The 16,221-nt window shown below is 45.7% G+C and overlaps 1 protein-coding gene across 2 annotated transcripts in view; it reads right to left on the bottom strand.

Annotated features, from left to right (window-relative positions):
- Positions 1–15,307, bottom strand: part of DHX15 (DEAH-box helicase 15) — a 34,580-nt gene extending 19,273 nt beyond the window's left edge. Inside the window, exons 1-5 of one of the 2 annotated variants that reach the window (XM_087724896.1) lie at positions 15,154–15,307; positions 5,811–6,153; positions 3,293–3,486; positions 2,904–3,063; positions 716–934 (exon numbers count right to left, since the gene is read on the bottom strand). In XM_087724896.1, coding sequence (XP_087581022.1) covers positions 716–934; positions 2,904–3,063; positions 3,293–3,486; positions 5,811–6,153; positions 15,154–15,227 — 990 coding nt within the window. In that variant the 5' untranslated portion in view covers positions 15,228–15,307. Of the gene's footprint in view, positions 1–715; positions 935–2,903; positions 3,064–3,292; positions 3,487–5,810; positions 6,154–13,647; positions 13,713–15,153 lie in introns of those variants that run through there. The other variant, XM_087724895.1, reaches the window with a different exon arrangement.
- Between the last annotated feature and the right edge of the window lie 914 nt (positions 15,308–16,221).

The following is a 16,221-nucleotide window of genomic DNA, read 5'->3' as shown; positions in this document are numbered from 1 at the left end:
TCTCTGTAGGGCTGCCATAGAATATTTCTTTTATTGCTAGTTGTATAGCTAAAATACTAAGTATTTGAATGGTTTTCATGAAAATCTCCCTGGTTCAAACTCATAAGGTAGGGCAATTGAGCCTTAAAACTTACATAGTGGACAACCAGATTTTGTTACGTGGGAAAAGTCATAATATATAAGCTTTTCATTTTAATTAGCAGATTATCAAATATCAATGTACAGTCATTGCAAGTTGGAAGTATATGGATTTCATAAACATTAGGTAAAGGTAAAGATTCCCCTTGCACATAAGTGCTGGTCATTCCCGACTCCAGGGGGCATTGCTCATCTCCGTTTCAAACCTGAAGAGCCAGCGCTGTCCGAAGACGTCTCCATGGTCATGTGGCCGACATGACTCAATGCCAAAGGCTCATGGAATCCTATTACCTTCCCACCAAAGGTGGCTCCTATTTTTCTACTTGCATTTTTACATGCTTTCAAACTGCTAGGTTGGCAGAAGCTGGGACAAGTAATGGGAGCTCCCTCCGTTACACGGCGCTAGGGAGCCGAACTGTCGACTTTTCTGACCGACAAGCTCAGCATCTTAGCCACTGATCCACCGCGTCCCTCTCCATAAATATTAAGGTATTTTAAACCACAGATTCAAACCCAACGTAGCAAATGCAAAGCCATGCCACAGAGGAAAATCCGAGACACACAACATGTAAAATACCTCTTGTCCGGTAAGAAAAAGAAGGAGGTCTCCTTCCTCTTCCTCGCACATATGGATCTGTATTACTGTCCGAATGGCTGCTTCGAGGTAATCCCTTTCTGGCTCTGGAGTATAAAAGATCTCCACCGGATGTGTACGACCGGGAATCGTGAGGAGAGGACAGTTATCAAAATAGATCTGAAACTTGCCAGCATCTAGAGTAGCGCTCATAACTATCACCTAAAAAAAACAAAACCGGAAAAAGACAGGAAGAATGAAAAGTTGGAACTTGATGGAACCAAGTCTTAAATTTCAAAAGTACCGTATTTTTCGGAGTTAGGTTTGGTTTAGGTTTATTGGATTTATATGCCGCCCTTCTCCCAAAGGACTCAGGACCGGCGTACAACATAAAAGAAAACACATATCACAAAAATTAAAAGGGACATTAAATAAACTATCCCCCAAAAAAACCCCAACTGATATTTACAATAAAAATTAAAAAATTAAATTTAAATTAACAACCAAATTAATCCTATATTTTATTCTATCCAGGAGTATAAGATGCACTTCTCCCCAAAAAAGAGGCTGAAAATTTGGGTACGTCTTATACTCCAAATGTAGCCCTGCCCACCCACCAGCCTCCGCGCATCCTCTTCCTGGCTGCAGAGATTGCCACAGACAATTGCCTTGCGTTTTTGGCGCTCCCCGCCTCATGTTTTCAGCCTCCAAACGCCCCGTTTGAGACCCGTTGAAGGCTGCTGGGATCGCCAGAACACATTACCACCGATTGCCGCACATCGCATTTTTGGCCTGTGCACATCGCCTTTTAGACCTCCACACACCCCATTTTCGGCCTCTTGCGCATCACGTTTTCGGGCGGCGGGCGGCAGCGATGTGCTTTGGCGATCCCTGCAGCCTTGAACAGCTCTTAAACGGCGTGTTCGGAGGCTGAAGATGCGAGACGCGGAGCCCAAAATGGCAACCCGGAACAGCTGCTGCCTCATCTTCACTGCTTCCGCGCTTCGCCTGCTTTATGATCTGGGCCTCCCTGTGATGTTCAGCTGCTTTTCATCCCCAACGACGCTGCTCGCTCACAACCAGTGAACTAATGTGCTGAAGCTGACCAGGCTAAGGACGGTAGCCAGATGAATACCTGGTTAGGCAGGATTTGTTTTTCCCATTTTCCTCCCTAAAAACTAAGGTGTGTCTTGTCTTAATATTCTAAAAAACACGGTACATTTAAAAAATGAAACCTGTTCCTGCTGGTATTTGACTGGCAACTAGGACCAGAATTTCAGTCATTAACAGAAGCTGTTGTTAAATGAGCCATCGTTTTTATGGCCCTAGTCGTTAAGCAAATCCCACAATTGTTCAGCAAATCCAGCTTTTCTGACGGACTCTTCTTTTTGGAGGCCAGCTGATAAGGTCACAAACGGGGAGCACCTTTGGGACAACCAGGACTTGGACGACTGAGAATATCTATAGACCTTTAATCAAGGAGAGAAAGCAACCTAGAACTAAGGAGGAACTTCCTAACGGGGAGGACAATTAACCAGTGGAGCAGAAGTTGCTTCCAGAGGTTGTGCTCCATCGCTGGAGGCTTTTAAGAAGAGTCTGGACAGCCACTCGTCTGAAATGGTGAGGATTTTCGTGGTTAGGCTAGAAGACCTCCAAGGCCCCTTCCAACTCTGTTAATCCTGTTAAACGACTTTGCCTCTGCTTGGAAAGCCTATGCTCCTAGTCCTCTGTGAGGTGCCCCTGCTGAGCCTACTTCTCGGTCAGATTCAATATGAACTGAGCTTCTTTTGCCAGCTCTTTTTCCTGGTGGCTGCTTAGCTCCAGCAACGGCTTCCTGTTGGGGACCTAAGGAGCCCCCGGTGGGCAGGCGAGAAGGGCTGGGAAGGGAGGGGCAAGTAGAGCCTGGCGAGGCGCCCCTCAACGTGAGTGACATCAAGTTGGCCATGCCCACCCAGTCACATGACCACCTAGCCACGCCCAGCCAGCCGGTCATTAGGCAGATCTTATTAGCGGGATTTAAAATTATGGATTTAGTGGTCCCGGAGGTCCGAAAGGTTGGGGACCCCTGTTCTAAGGGATCTCAGCCAACCTGTTAGTCTGTTTCAGACTTGAAAGAAAACACATTTTTCTTCTTCTTCTGCATCGAACAACCCTCACCCCACCCCACTCCGGCTTGATATATTCCACTGACCTTTAAATCCGATCTCTGCCTCACCACCTCCTTCAGCACTCCCATCAAGATATCTGTAGCCAGCGTTCTTTCGTGGGCCTCGTCAAGAATGATTACCCCGTAACGTTCGAGCAGAGGGTCGTTCATCGCTTCACGCAGCAACATACCATCCGTCATGTACCTTGAGTGGGAAACCAGTAATGGTGAATTCCAGAGCTACTGAGTTTTGCTTCTCTGTTTTGGTTTTTTTTTTTTCATTTGAAAATATATATATATATATTTTCATTGTGGCCGGAGAGACAAATATCTGCCTCTACCGAGGATCGAACTCACAGCCTCCTGGTTGTGAGGCAGGAGCGCCACCTCTAGGTCGCCGCGCCACTCGAAAGGCGTCAAGGTATGTTACTTACTTCAAGATGGTTTTGGCGCTGCTGCAGTCTTCAAACCGAATCGAATAACCGACCTCTTGACCCAACATGACATCCATTTCGTCCGCCACTCGCTGGGCCACGCTCATCGCAGCGACTCTCCTGGGCTGTGTACAAGCCACGCCTCTCTTCGGGCCTGGCAGCGACCGCATGTAGTCAACGCACCACTGTGGGATCTAAACCGGGGGAGGGGAGGGGGGAGAAGAGTCTCGGTTATTAAAGAGACTTAGGAAGATGTTATAGCAGGCTTTGGAGTAGATCTGCTCCAATCAAACAATGGTAGAACGAAGAACAGAGGCTGCGCTAGAGGAAGACCCAGGAGAAAGCGTTAACTGAGGTCAATTTTATTTACTCCCTGAAGCCTCCTGGGACCAACCCCCAACCCAGGCTCCCTCCACCCCCATGCATGCATGCGCGACCCACCCGTTCCTCCCGCATATGAGCAGCAGAGGCCCAAAAATCAGATGGCCAGCGGGAGGCAGTGGAGCTGAGCTGGGGTGAGGGCTGGCGTGCCCGCATGCCACCTGTGGCACACATGCCACAGGTTCGCCATCACCAGCCTACAGATTGCCTTAAAAAGGAAGCCTTAATAAATGTTGTAAAATCACTGAAAATAAACTTGGGGGGGGGGGAACCCCACCTTATAGAGTAGCACAACCGTCCAGTATTAAGAGGCCATACAAAAAGGCCAGTCAACATTTGCCAATAACGTACATAGATGATATAACCAAAATTGTGTAATTCAAATTCAGGTGGTCCTCAACCTACGATCAGAACCAAGCCCAAAATTTATGTTGCTAGGTGAGACACTTCATAAGTGAGCTTTGCCCCATTTTACGCCCCCTTTTTTGCCACCGTTGTTAAACGAACCACTGCAGGTGTTAAATTTGGATGTGAAACGAATCTGGGTCCCCCCATTAACTTAAGGTGGCAAAAGGGAATTGCGTGATCCCCGGGACACTGCGACCGTCATCAATACGAGTCACTTGCCAAGAGTGTGAATTTTGATCACTTGACTCCACGGTGGAGGTGATGCAATGGCCGTTAAGTGTAAAAACAGTCGTAAATCACTTTTTTCAGTGCCACTGTTACTTTGAACCGTCACTAAACAAAACAAACTTGTTTTAGGCTTTAAAGGAAATACAAGTATTCACTGTCATTTGGAATGATGTGTTACTGTGCTGTAATCTTTTTTTTTTTTCCTCCTTTAATGACCCCCATAATCCCTTGAGGGGTGGAGTCTGGGCAACTGAATGGAGCTGAATGTTTACTGGCCAACTGCCCTTCCTGTCGCCAATGCGGAGTTTTGTTCAGCAGATATAAGCTCATTGTGCCCAGAGAGAGAGAAATATCTCTCTCTACCTAGGATTGAACTCACAGCCTCCTGATTGTGAGGTGAGAGCTCCGCCTCTAAGCCACCACACCACTCACTGTCCTATAATGTCTATTTTCCCCAAAAGTTCTTTTTTCATAATGCAAAGAAGAGGAGGAGAGGAAGGAGGAGGAGGGGGGAAGGAAGAGGAGGAGGAGGAGAGGAGGACAAAGGAGAAGAGAAGAAGAAAAAGGAGAAAAAGAAAAAGAAGAAGAAAAGGAAAAAGGAGGAGGAGGAGAATTATTAGAATTTAAGTTCTGTCATTAAGGGAAGGTCCGAACATAGCACATATCGTCAGCAATCCCTCTGACATCTGTGGGATCGAGGATACTAAGACTGATGCCATGAGGAGGTACCAGTCAGACACGTAGTAATAGCAAAGGCACTTCAATATTTCATGCCTATAATCACCTATCCCTGAGCAATATTCACCGTATTTTACTAGCTTTTGAAAATCCCAGAACACCCATATTTCTTGTATGGAGATTTTTCAGAGCAACGTTAATTCTGCTCGGAGGACTTTATCCTTTTATTTTTATACCCCCAAAAAAATAAATAAATTCAATCTGCAAATCTATAGGGAACATTTAGTGTTTTCAGGGAATTAGATTTAAGAAAGCGGTTAATGGCATTCTGTTTTATTTTATTTTTTAAGCCAGTTAGTAGTCACATCAGGGGAAAAAAAAAAACCCCAAACCCACTTTGTCTCAATTTTGCTTCGTGATCAGCCTAACTTTGGCAAGAAAAGCAGCACAGCAGATATTTATAGATTAACAGAGGTTTATACCAAGCAATTCAAATCTCACTGAACCAGACAAAATGCCAGAGTTGGAGGGTGAGGGGATAGGGGAGGGGAGGGGAGGGGAGGGAAGAGAGATAGCGAAAGCTCATCGCATCATTTTCCAGTCATTAAACCACTGAAAAGGTTCATTTAACAGATCTTGCTCGAAAGGCTAAGCCTTGCAATGTGTCAACGCACAGTGGGTGTCTTTAAGGACCCCGAAATATTGCTAACAGCGGGCTGAATAATTTCACAAGAGACGTTCGAACTTATTTTGCGGTGTGCCGTGTCGTACAGATGCCCGCGCGGTTCGGCAAAGGAAGGGACGGCCGAAGACAAAAACCCACCTGCGTGGTTTTGCCGGAACCCGTCTCGCCAACCAGCACGAAGGATTGGTTTCGGATGAGGATGTCGGTGAATCTTTCTTTGTATTCCCACACCGGGAGCTGCAGGCGTTTCTTTAAGATTTCGTAATAGCGAGGTGTGTGTGGCAGGTTTGTGAAGGGGTTGATGCTCTGTGGGAATATGGTAGGTTTCAAAGGGGGAAGCCCGACTCCGGCGAGGAGGGCCGAGTTGGGTGAAGGACGCATATCCTTCTCCTTCTCTCTTTCCCGTTCGCGGTCTCTGTCTCGGTCCCTGTCCCGGTCTTTGGAGCGATCATCCCGATCCCTGTCACGATCCCGATCCTTCCTAAATGGTTTTCAGGAGAAAAAGGAAAAGTTTTGAAAGGAACAAAAACTCCATGCTATCAAAGGAAAAAACAGTGAATTAAAGCGGGAGTCACCCACCTTTCGGACCTCCAGGACCACTAAATTCATCATTTTAAATCCCGGGGAACACTAATATGATCTGCCTAATGACCGGCTGGGTGGGCGTGGCTAGGTGGTCATGTGACTGGGTGGGTGTGACCAACTCCATGTCACTCATGTTGATGGGCACCTCACCAGCCTCTACTCGCCCCACCTTTCCCAGCCCCTCCTCGCCTGCCCACCTGGGCTCCTTGGGCCCCAACAGGAAGCAGGTGCTGGAGCTAAGCAGCCGCCAGGAGAAAGAGTCGGCAAAACAGCTCAGTTCAAATTGGATCTGACCGAGAAGGAGGCTCAGCAGAAGCACCTCACTGAGGACTAGGAGCATAGGCTTTCCAAGCAGAGGGAAGACCTGTGGGAGTGCAAGGTCAGGTGCCGGTGCCTGGAGGCTCCGTGGGCTGAGATGCTCAGCCAGTTCCAGGCCATGATAACAGTCCCACTGGAACGAGGCCCTCCGGCTCTTCCCCACCAGCGGTGCTTCCCTCCAGCCTTCGCCCAAAGCCCCCCACCAGGAGGCTGAAGCAGACCCCAAGTCAGAATTTCTGCCCCCCTGTGACCCGCACAAAAAGACTCCGAAGGGGGAGACTCTCTGCAGCAACACAAGCGTTCATTGCACATATCCGTCCCAGGGGCCGTAGTTTGAGGACCCCTGATTTAGTGTAATATAAAGAAATGCAAATAATTTTTCTGCAGACCATCAAAATTTTCTCACAGGCCACCAGTTGGTGACAGCTGAGTTAAAGGAAGGAAAAAGAAAGGATCTCAACCAACCTTCAGTAATTCATTTCCCTCTTACCCAATTGGTCAAGTTACGGATTGACACAGGATAATAGGTGGAGTGCTACAAGGTGCTACATACCACTCCCTGCTTACACCTAACGATTTCATTACTATCAATAACATTTCTATCTATTTAGAGTGGAGATCACCCCAGTCTTAAGGTACAATTGAGTCTTATTCAACATCCAAAGCCAAACCAAACCAAGGCAATCATAGGATCAGCCTCCACAAACTGCAAATTTAACCATTACTGGAACTAGCCAAGTGCAATTATATACAATAAACTTAGGTAGAGTCTCCTACACAGATGTTGTTCAGGGGAAATCTCTCTGTCCTGCAGGTTCCCCCCCCCTCCCCTTTGGGGGGCTTTTCTCCTACCAGAAATGCTTTCAGCATATATTTTTTTCAGCCCAAGCTGAATTGTGTCAAATGAAACAACAGGGGAAATGATAGAGAAAGTAATGTTTCTGCTGGCTCTGACAAGGGAAGATTGATGGGATATTTTCCAAGTACCCCAGGAACATAAATCTGTCCAAAATATCAAACTTGAACAACGTATTTGACAGATGTTCCCATTAATTCCAATGGTGAAAATATCACTGTTTATAACAGACAAAAAAAATGTAACCTATTTTCAAACAGGGAGATTGCTTCCGTCTCTTCCCCCTTTTCTGTATTTATATTAATAAATAACTCAAAAGATTTATTATTAATATACGGTTTTAAACAAACACACTTTGGAGCAAGATTGTTAAATTATGTGAGCTCTACCATACCCATATAAGCTATATGAGAAGAACTGTTATTTTTATAGGAACCTCAAAGTTAGCTTTTGTATTTTAATGGAGGAGGATTCATTTTATGATGGGCATCATACAGTTTCGTTACAAAGATTTGTGGCCATACAGGTTATAAATAAAGCATGGAAGGATATGCTCATCTTCTGATTTTTATAGGATTTATATTCCTTGCAGACAGCTGCTCATTTGCATCCTTTTGAGAGGGTTCTTGAGGCCACTTGGAGATGGCCTCAAATGACCAGCTGTCTGTAAGGAGTATAAAACCTTCCCTTCCCCACCATCCAGTCGGAGCTGAAGAAGCTTCTTGGATGAGAAGCAAAATGTCTTCAAAGAAAAACAAGGAAGTCCGGTTGCCTCCTGGAAAAGCACTTTTGGGGCCACAGTGATCTGGATCAGTGATCTCCAACCTTGGCAACTTTAAGACTTGTGGACTTCAACTCCCAGAGTTCCTCAGCCAGCAAAGCTGGCTGAGGAACTCTGGGAGTTGAAGTCCACAGGTCTTAAAGTTGCCAAGGTTGGAGACCACTGATCTGGATGATGGAGAATCTCCATAGACAACATCTTCAGCACTTATGGTGTTCAAGAACGAGAAGGGGCAGAACGTTGCGCTGAACACTAAACCTCTTGTATCAGGCAGACCAGGAGCCTGAGAGTGTTTGATTCCCAGAACAACGTCTGTCTTTTAAGTATCCTGATAGCAACTGCTACACAAGGAGGCCTAGTCACCAGCCTCAAATATCACTCTTGACTGCGTAACTGAGGGCCGTTAATAGACATAACAAAATGTGTTGCTTCATCTTTTGATTCTGCGGCAGGCAGCTTTTCTCCTACAAAAAAAACGTTAATCCATGGGGAAAGTCAATCCACAATTGTTCCCTCTAATTCCAGAATATTCTACCTTAATTAAGATGCTGGTTGTACTGGGGGTGGGGGGGCGGGGTTGCTCATGCTTCAGTGACTTGATTTTTAAATTTATTAAATGGCCACGAAAAACTGGCCACGAAAAATATGTACTGACTGCCACAACAGAATTGAAAGCAAGCAGCTTTTGAAATTCGTAACAGGAAAAAAAATACCTTAAGGACCATATAATGAAGAAAATACTAAGCTGCCCAAATTCTGGTGTTAGTAGAAGCACCTGTGTACAATATTTTTATGAGGCTCCTATTAAACCTGCACATTACATTAATCACTATCCAAAGAATAAACAAGGAATAGTAGGCTACACATTGGTTAACTTTCCTCAGATGAATATGTTTCAAAAATGTGCATTACAACACTAGGAAAAGATGCATCCATCTTAACAAAAATTAACTGTTAAGAATGCAAAAGGCAAAATAATTAAATAAATTAAAGAGTGCTAAGATTAAAAATCAAATCCGATTAAAATCAAAAATATAACAATTGGTACAAGAACAAAAGCTGTTTTGTACTACACAGGATGCCATTATTCTTGGGAAGTACTAAAGTTTTAATCAAGTACCAGCTTTTCTGTTCTCCATTTTAAAAAAAGAAAAGAAAGAATATCATTGGGGAATTCCAATAGTTAGAAAATTGGCCCTGAAATAACAGAACAGATCCTGCTGACGTTTGCCAATACTACAAAATTATTTACGCTTTTCTTTGCAATTGTAAGAAGGAATAAAAGCGGAAGGCGGCAAGTTATCACGGATGCCATAAATTTCTCATGCTGATCCTTGGCAACTAATCCTTTTTTGTGGATCTGAAATTTAACCAGCTCTGCAAGTGGAAATGTGTTGAAAGAAACACAAAACTCCCTGCAGCACAACTCCACGGAACACAAAATAAAGTTCGGGAACTTGAATTCCCAGTGATTATATGGGCCTGAATGTTTTATACTGTAGCTTGTTTAACAGGACTATCCTGACATTTTCAAAAGTAACTTTGATCAAATTTAATGTTATCTTATTGTATCCCCAAATTGTAACTTTAAACCAGTGAACGCTGGCTGGGGAATTCTGGGAGTTGAAGTCCAGACATCTTCAAGTTGCCAAGGTTGAGAAACACTGTCCTAGCCACTGTCTTTCCACTGAAGAGGATGAAGGTATCTGAGGCTTTAAATCAGTGTTTCTCAACCTTGGCAACTTGAAGATGTCCGGACTTCAACTCCCAGAATTCCCCAGCCAGCATTTGCATTCGCTGGCTGGGGAATTCTGGGAGTTGAAGTCCAGACATCTTCAAGTTGCCAAGGTTGAGAAACACTGCTTTAAACCATCCCTGGACGGTTTCTCCATCCCGGCTGCTTCTTCCCTTTTTGAAGCTCGTCCTCGGCTTACAACAGTTAATTTAGTGACCATTCAAGGCAGTGGTGGGTTCTGGATCTTGTTCCAACTGGTAAGTTCCACACGGACGCACGCAGCACACGCATGCATCTTAGCGCCTCCATGAGCCTCTGCGCCGCCCCAGCTGCTCAGCGGAGCGCAGGCACTGTATGCGCCGTGCGCGGAAGCGCCAAAGACTTAAAAGACCGGTAAGGAGCTCGGGCGGGAGGGTGGGCCCTCTGGAGCACCGTACCGGAACGGTATCCAGTGCTCCGGGCAGGCTCCGGTAGGCCTGTACTGGGGCGTATCGCCTGCAACCCACCACTGGTTCAAGGTTACAACAGCACTGAAAACAAAATGTGACAGATGACCATTTTTCACACTTACAACTGTTGTTGCAGCATTCCCCAGGGCCACATGATCAACATTCAGACAGTTGGCAACGGACTCACATTTATGACGGTCCCGGGGTCATGTGATCCTCTTTTGCGGTGAATCCCCAAAGGGGGGGGGACCAGAGTCACTTAATAACTGTATGACTAACTGTGTCTTCTCACTTAACAACTGTGTCAAGAAAGATCGTAAAATGGGCCAAAACTCATTTAATAAATGTCTTGCTTAACAACATTAATTTCGGGCTCAACGGTTGCTGTAAGTTGAAGGCTGCCTATATTTTTTTCTCTAACCAAAGTGCAAGTATATTTTAAAACAGATTTGCCCAGAAGTGCTTATCAGGTGTCCAGGAGCAATCTGGGGGGAAAAAAATCCACCAAAATGGACAGCCGATGAAGAATTTCAAGTCAATATTAAAGATTCAAGTGAGGGCAGAGAAAGCATTTAAAAAAAAAAACACCTACAATAGCAAGTATGGAAATCACTGGCAACTAGACAAAATAACTTCAAATGAAAAAGTTGGGAAGCTGAAAGCAGCTCCCAATGGCTGCAAACAAGGTCCATGGTTTGTTTATTTTTGATGCTCATCTCACCACAATGTGACTCTCTAGTTTACCACGTTTAATGGTATACAAGCCTTGAGAAAGACGCTTCACAATAATAGCAATAGCAATAGCAGTAGACTTATATACCGCTTCATAGGCCTTTCAGGCCTCTCTAAGCGGTTTACAGAGAGTCAGCATATTGCCCCCAACAACAATCCGGGTCCTCATTTTACCCACCTCGGAAGGATGGAAGGCTGAGTCAACCCTGAGCCGGTGAGATTTGAACCGCTGACCTGCTGATCTAGCAGTAGCCTGCAGTGCTGCATTTAACCACTGCGCCACCTTGGCACAATGAAAATCCAATCAACCTTACGTGAAGGGAAGCGTTCACTTTGCATCTATAGGTACAAAGTTTTAGGCCTTGGTTTATAGCAGTAAAGGTAAAGGTTCCCCTCGCACATGCGTGATAGTCGTTCCCGACTCTAGAGGGCGGTGCTCATCTCCGTTTGAAAGCCAAAGAGCCAGCGCTGTCCGAAGACGTCTCCGTGGTCATGTGGCCGGCATGACTTAATGCCGAAAGTGCATGAAACGCTGTTTCCTTCCCACCAAAGGTGGTTCCTATTTTTCTACTTGCATTTTTAACTACTTTTGAACTGCTAGGTTGGCAGAAGCTGGGACAAGTCACGGGAGCTCACTCCGTTAGGCAGCTCTAGGGATTCGAACTGCCAACCTTTCTGATCGATAAGCTCAGTCTTAGCCACTGAGCCACCGCGTCCCTGGGAAGGGAAGCGTTCACTATGCATGACCAGGTATGTGTCGGTACAAATTTGTAGTCCTTGGTTTATAGCAGTCGTTAATAATAATTTATCAAACTCGTATGCTGCTTGACCCAAATAATACCCCAAAGGTGCGTTTTTCAAAACGAAACTGAACTTTGGTTTTTGTTCTTTTCTTCATTTGAAAACATCCCACTTCTCATCCAAGGAGCTTCCATTGGAAACCAAAAGCAAAACGGAGGGGGACCACAAGGAAGTCGAGTTGCCTTTTGGAAAAAAGCATCTTTGGGATAACTATGACCTGGAGGACTGAAAATTTGCATAGACCTGGGGTGCCCAAACTTGACTCAACTTCAGTTGAAGTCCACAAGTCTTAAAGTTCCCAAGTTTGGACACCCATGACATAAGACATTCATCCAAATGGTTCATTGTCACAACTTCCTCACTCTTTCAAACTACCCTGTTTCCCCAAAAATAAGACCCCCTTGGACAGCTTTTGAGCATATGCACTAAAATAAGCCCTCCCCCCAAAAATAAGCCCTCCCCAAAAATATTTAACCGCACGTGCAGCTGGTCCCCGCCATTTCCTGGGGGCAGAAGGGGGGGGGAATGTGCCCCACATGCACCTGCCATCCATGTGGAACAGCCTGGCAGAGGCCGCTACCGCAAACCCCAGCTACCACGCCCCTTCTCTTAGTGGCGGACGCAAAAAAGAGTGGCAGGCCCAGTGATGCCAGGGCCGATCCGCGGGCCGAGGTTACGGGGCCTCCTTCACCTCAAAAATAATAAGACCTCCCAGAAAATAAGGCCAATCGCTTATTTCAAAAGAAAATAAGACCCTGTCTTCTTATTTACAAGGAAACATGGTAGAATTAAAATCTCTTTCAGTGAAAGTAACTCACCCCACTTATTCACACAATGCAACAGGGGAAGTGGTTTCCCCCCACCCCAACAAACTGGATTCAGACAGCAGCAGCTTCTAATCCTCTCCAGCAACAGCCTTTCCGGGAATCATGAAAGTTTGCTGCATCAATTCTCTACTAACCCCCTACACAAAAGAATGTTTTAAAGACTAACAAAATAACAGAATAGGAAGGGACCTTGGAGGTCTTCTAGACCAATCCCCTGCTCTATACCATTTCAGAGAAATGATAGTCCAATCTTTTCTTGAAAACCTCCAGTGTCGCAGCATCCACAACCTCTAGAGGCAATTAAGTTCCACTGATTAATTGTTCTCAACGTTAGGAAGTTTCTCCTTAGTTACAGGTTGCTTCTCTCCTTGGTTAGTTTACATCCATTACTTCTTGTCCTGCCTTCAGGTGCTGTGGAGGATAGGCTGACCCCCACTTCTCTGTGGAAGTTATCACCCAGCCCTCTCCCAGAAAAATGAAATATCCTAGGAAATTAGGAAAAGGCAGAATATTTCTCTGGATGTGAAAAGAAAGAAACATGTTTTAAAAGACAGAATAGCTGCCTGTAGCTTCCTGCCCATCCCCACTTTGTCAATAGGCCATTAAGAAGGTCCTTTACATAATAAAGACTTCTCCACTTCAACAGAGGGATTAAGGAACTTTACCCAACTCACCACATGGCATCTGAGAACTCAACCAAACCTGGATTCAAAACACAGCCTAGAGAGTTGCCCCTGCATGGCCCCATGGGAGTCTGACAATCAATCAGAATACATTTCTTACACAGGAACAAGAAACAGAGAGGTGGGACTAAACAGGGTATAAAAAGCCTAGCAAGCCCCTCCCTCGGCCCTTCTCTTCTTCTCCACCAACATTGAAGCATGTGATCACCTTTTCTGTTCAGGACTCAAGCCATGTGGCCCCGTCCACCAATAAACCATCTTCCCAAGCAGCCTCCATGTCTCCAGTGTCATTTCCCCCACTTGGAGCAGAACCCAGAAGGACATTTCTGTCATCAGCACTATGAAGCGGTATATAACTGTAAATGCTATTGCCATTATTATAAAGGCACTATAAAGACACAATAAAGGTATTATAAGGACCATGAAAACATTATAAAGGCATTAAAAGACACTATATAAAGGCCCTATAAATGCATTATAAGGGCATTATTAGGGCTTCCTGAAGACATTATAAAGGCATTAGACACTATATGAAGACATTAAAAAGGCACTATTTAAAGGCATTAAAGACACTATATAAAGGCCCTATAAAGGCATTATAAGGGCTTCATGAAGACATGATAAAGGCATTAAAGACACCATATAAAGGCCCTAAAATGTATTATAAGGGCTTCATGAAGACATTATAAAGGCATTAGACACTATATGAAGACATTAAAAAGACACTATTTAAAGGCATTAAAGACACTATATAAAGGCCCTATAAAGGCATTATAAGGGCTTCATGAAGATATGATAAAGGCATTAAAGAAACTATATAAAGGCCCTATAAAGGCATTATAAGGGCTTCATGAAGACATGATAAAGGCATTAAAGACACCATATAAAGGCCCTATAAAGGCATTATAAGGGCTTCATGAAGATATGATAAAGGCATTAAAGAAACTATATAAAGGCCCTATAAAGGCATTATAAGGGCTTCATGAAGACATGATAAAGGCATTAAAGACACCATATAAAGGCCCTATAAAGGCATTATAAGGGCTTCATGAAGATATGATAAAGGCATTAAAGAAACTATATAAAGGCCCTAAAATGCATTATAAGGGCTTCCTGAAGACATTATAAAGGCATTAGACACTATATAAAGACATTAAAAAGACACTATTTAAAGGCATTAAATACACTATATAAAAGGCCCCATAAAGGCATCATTTCAAATACAACCAATTTCGTTGTATTTAAGTACAATGACAATGAAGATTATACTTATCATAAGGGCTTCAGGAAGACATTATAAAGACACTACTTAAAGGCATTAAAAAAGACACTAAATAAAGGCGCCACAAAGGCATTATAAAGACATCGTAACCTTGCTCCCATCGGGGCCTACAGGAGGAGCCTCCAAAGGGCCGGGATCCCCGCGGCAGAGCACGTGGGCGGCCCGGGAATCGCCGCCACCCCGGCCTTGCCCAGAAGGCCGCGTCCACCACCACCACCACCACCCCGGCTCCTCCTCCTTCTCCTCCTCGGGGAGGCCTCAAAACCGGCCTGGGAGCCCCCGCCCCTCCCCCACCGCCCATAGGCCCTGACGCTGCTTCCCCCCCACCACACACACAAACACGGTCACGCGCGACAGGCGGCGCTCGCCCCCGCCAACCCCCATCCTCCTCCCCCCCCCGCCCCCACCGGGTCCCGTCGGCCTTCCCCTCACCCGTCAGCAGCGGCGGCGCGCTTCTTGCTGGAAGCGTAGTCGTCGCCGAGGTCGAGGCGGTGGCGCTTGGACATGGCGGCGAGGGGACGCCGACCCTGCCAGCCGGAGAACGAGCGAGCAGCTAAAATGGCGGCCGGAAAGAAGCCGCGCGCGCCGCCGGAAGCGCCGCGCGCGGTAGAGAGACAGAGACAAACAGAGAGAGAGAGGGGTGGGGGGGAAGAGGAAAAAAAGCGGCCCGGGTCCGTCCCCAAGAGGCGTCCGGCGGGGGGGAAACTTCCGCCGCCGCGCGAAGGTTCCGGCCTGCTTTTGGTGCTTTTCTCCCTCCTTCTGCCCTCGCTTCTCTCTCCCTGTCAATTCAATGAAGGGGCTCTTCTCCTTAAATCCTTTTTCCTTGGCAGGACGAGCCAAACCTCTTTAGTGAACATCAGTCACCGAATAGAATAGAATAGAATAGCAGAGTTGGAAGGCACCTTGGAGGCCTTCTAGTCCAACCCCCTGCTTAAGCAGGAAACCCTTTACCACTTCAGACAAATGGTTGTCCAATCTCTCAAAACCTCCAGTGTTGGGGCATTCAGAACTCCTGGAGGCAAGTTGTTCCACTGATTAATTGTTCTCACTGTCAGGAAATTTCTCCTTAGTTCCAAGTTGCTTCTCTCCTTGATTAGCTTCCACCCATTGCTTCTTGTCCTGCCCTCAGGTCCTTTGGAGAATAGCTTGACTCCCTCTTCTTTGTGGCAGCCCCTGAGATATTGGAAGACTGCTGTCATGTCTCCCCTGGTCCTTCTTTTCATTAAACTAGACATGCCCAGTTCCTGCAACTGTTCTTCAAATGTTGTGGCCTCCAGTCCCCTAATCCTTTCCCTTTGTGTTCTCTGCACTCTTTCCAGAAACGCCACATCTTTTTTACATCGTGGTAACCAACGAATGTATTCCAACTGTGACCTTACCAAAACCTTACAAAGTATTAACATTTCACCTGATCTTGATTCTATCCCTGATGCCGCAGCCTAGAACTGTTGGCTTTTTTGGCAGCTGCTGCACACGGCTGGCTCATATTTAAATGGTTGT

Source organism: Thamnophis sirtalis, unplaced genomic scaffold, assembly GCF_051295495.1.
Source record: "Thamnophis sirtalis isolate CommonGarterSnake01/CBP01778 unplaced genomic scaffold, rThaSir2_p1.2 scaffold_10, whole genome shotgun sequence".
Classification (NCBI taxonomy): domain Eukaryota; kingdom Metazoa; phylum Chordata; class Lepidosauria; order Squamata; family Natricidae; genus Thamnophis; species Thamnophis sirtalis.
The sequence above is the reverse complement of the archived record's forward strand: the minus strand, read 5'-3'. Positions and strand labels throughout refer to the sequence as shown.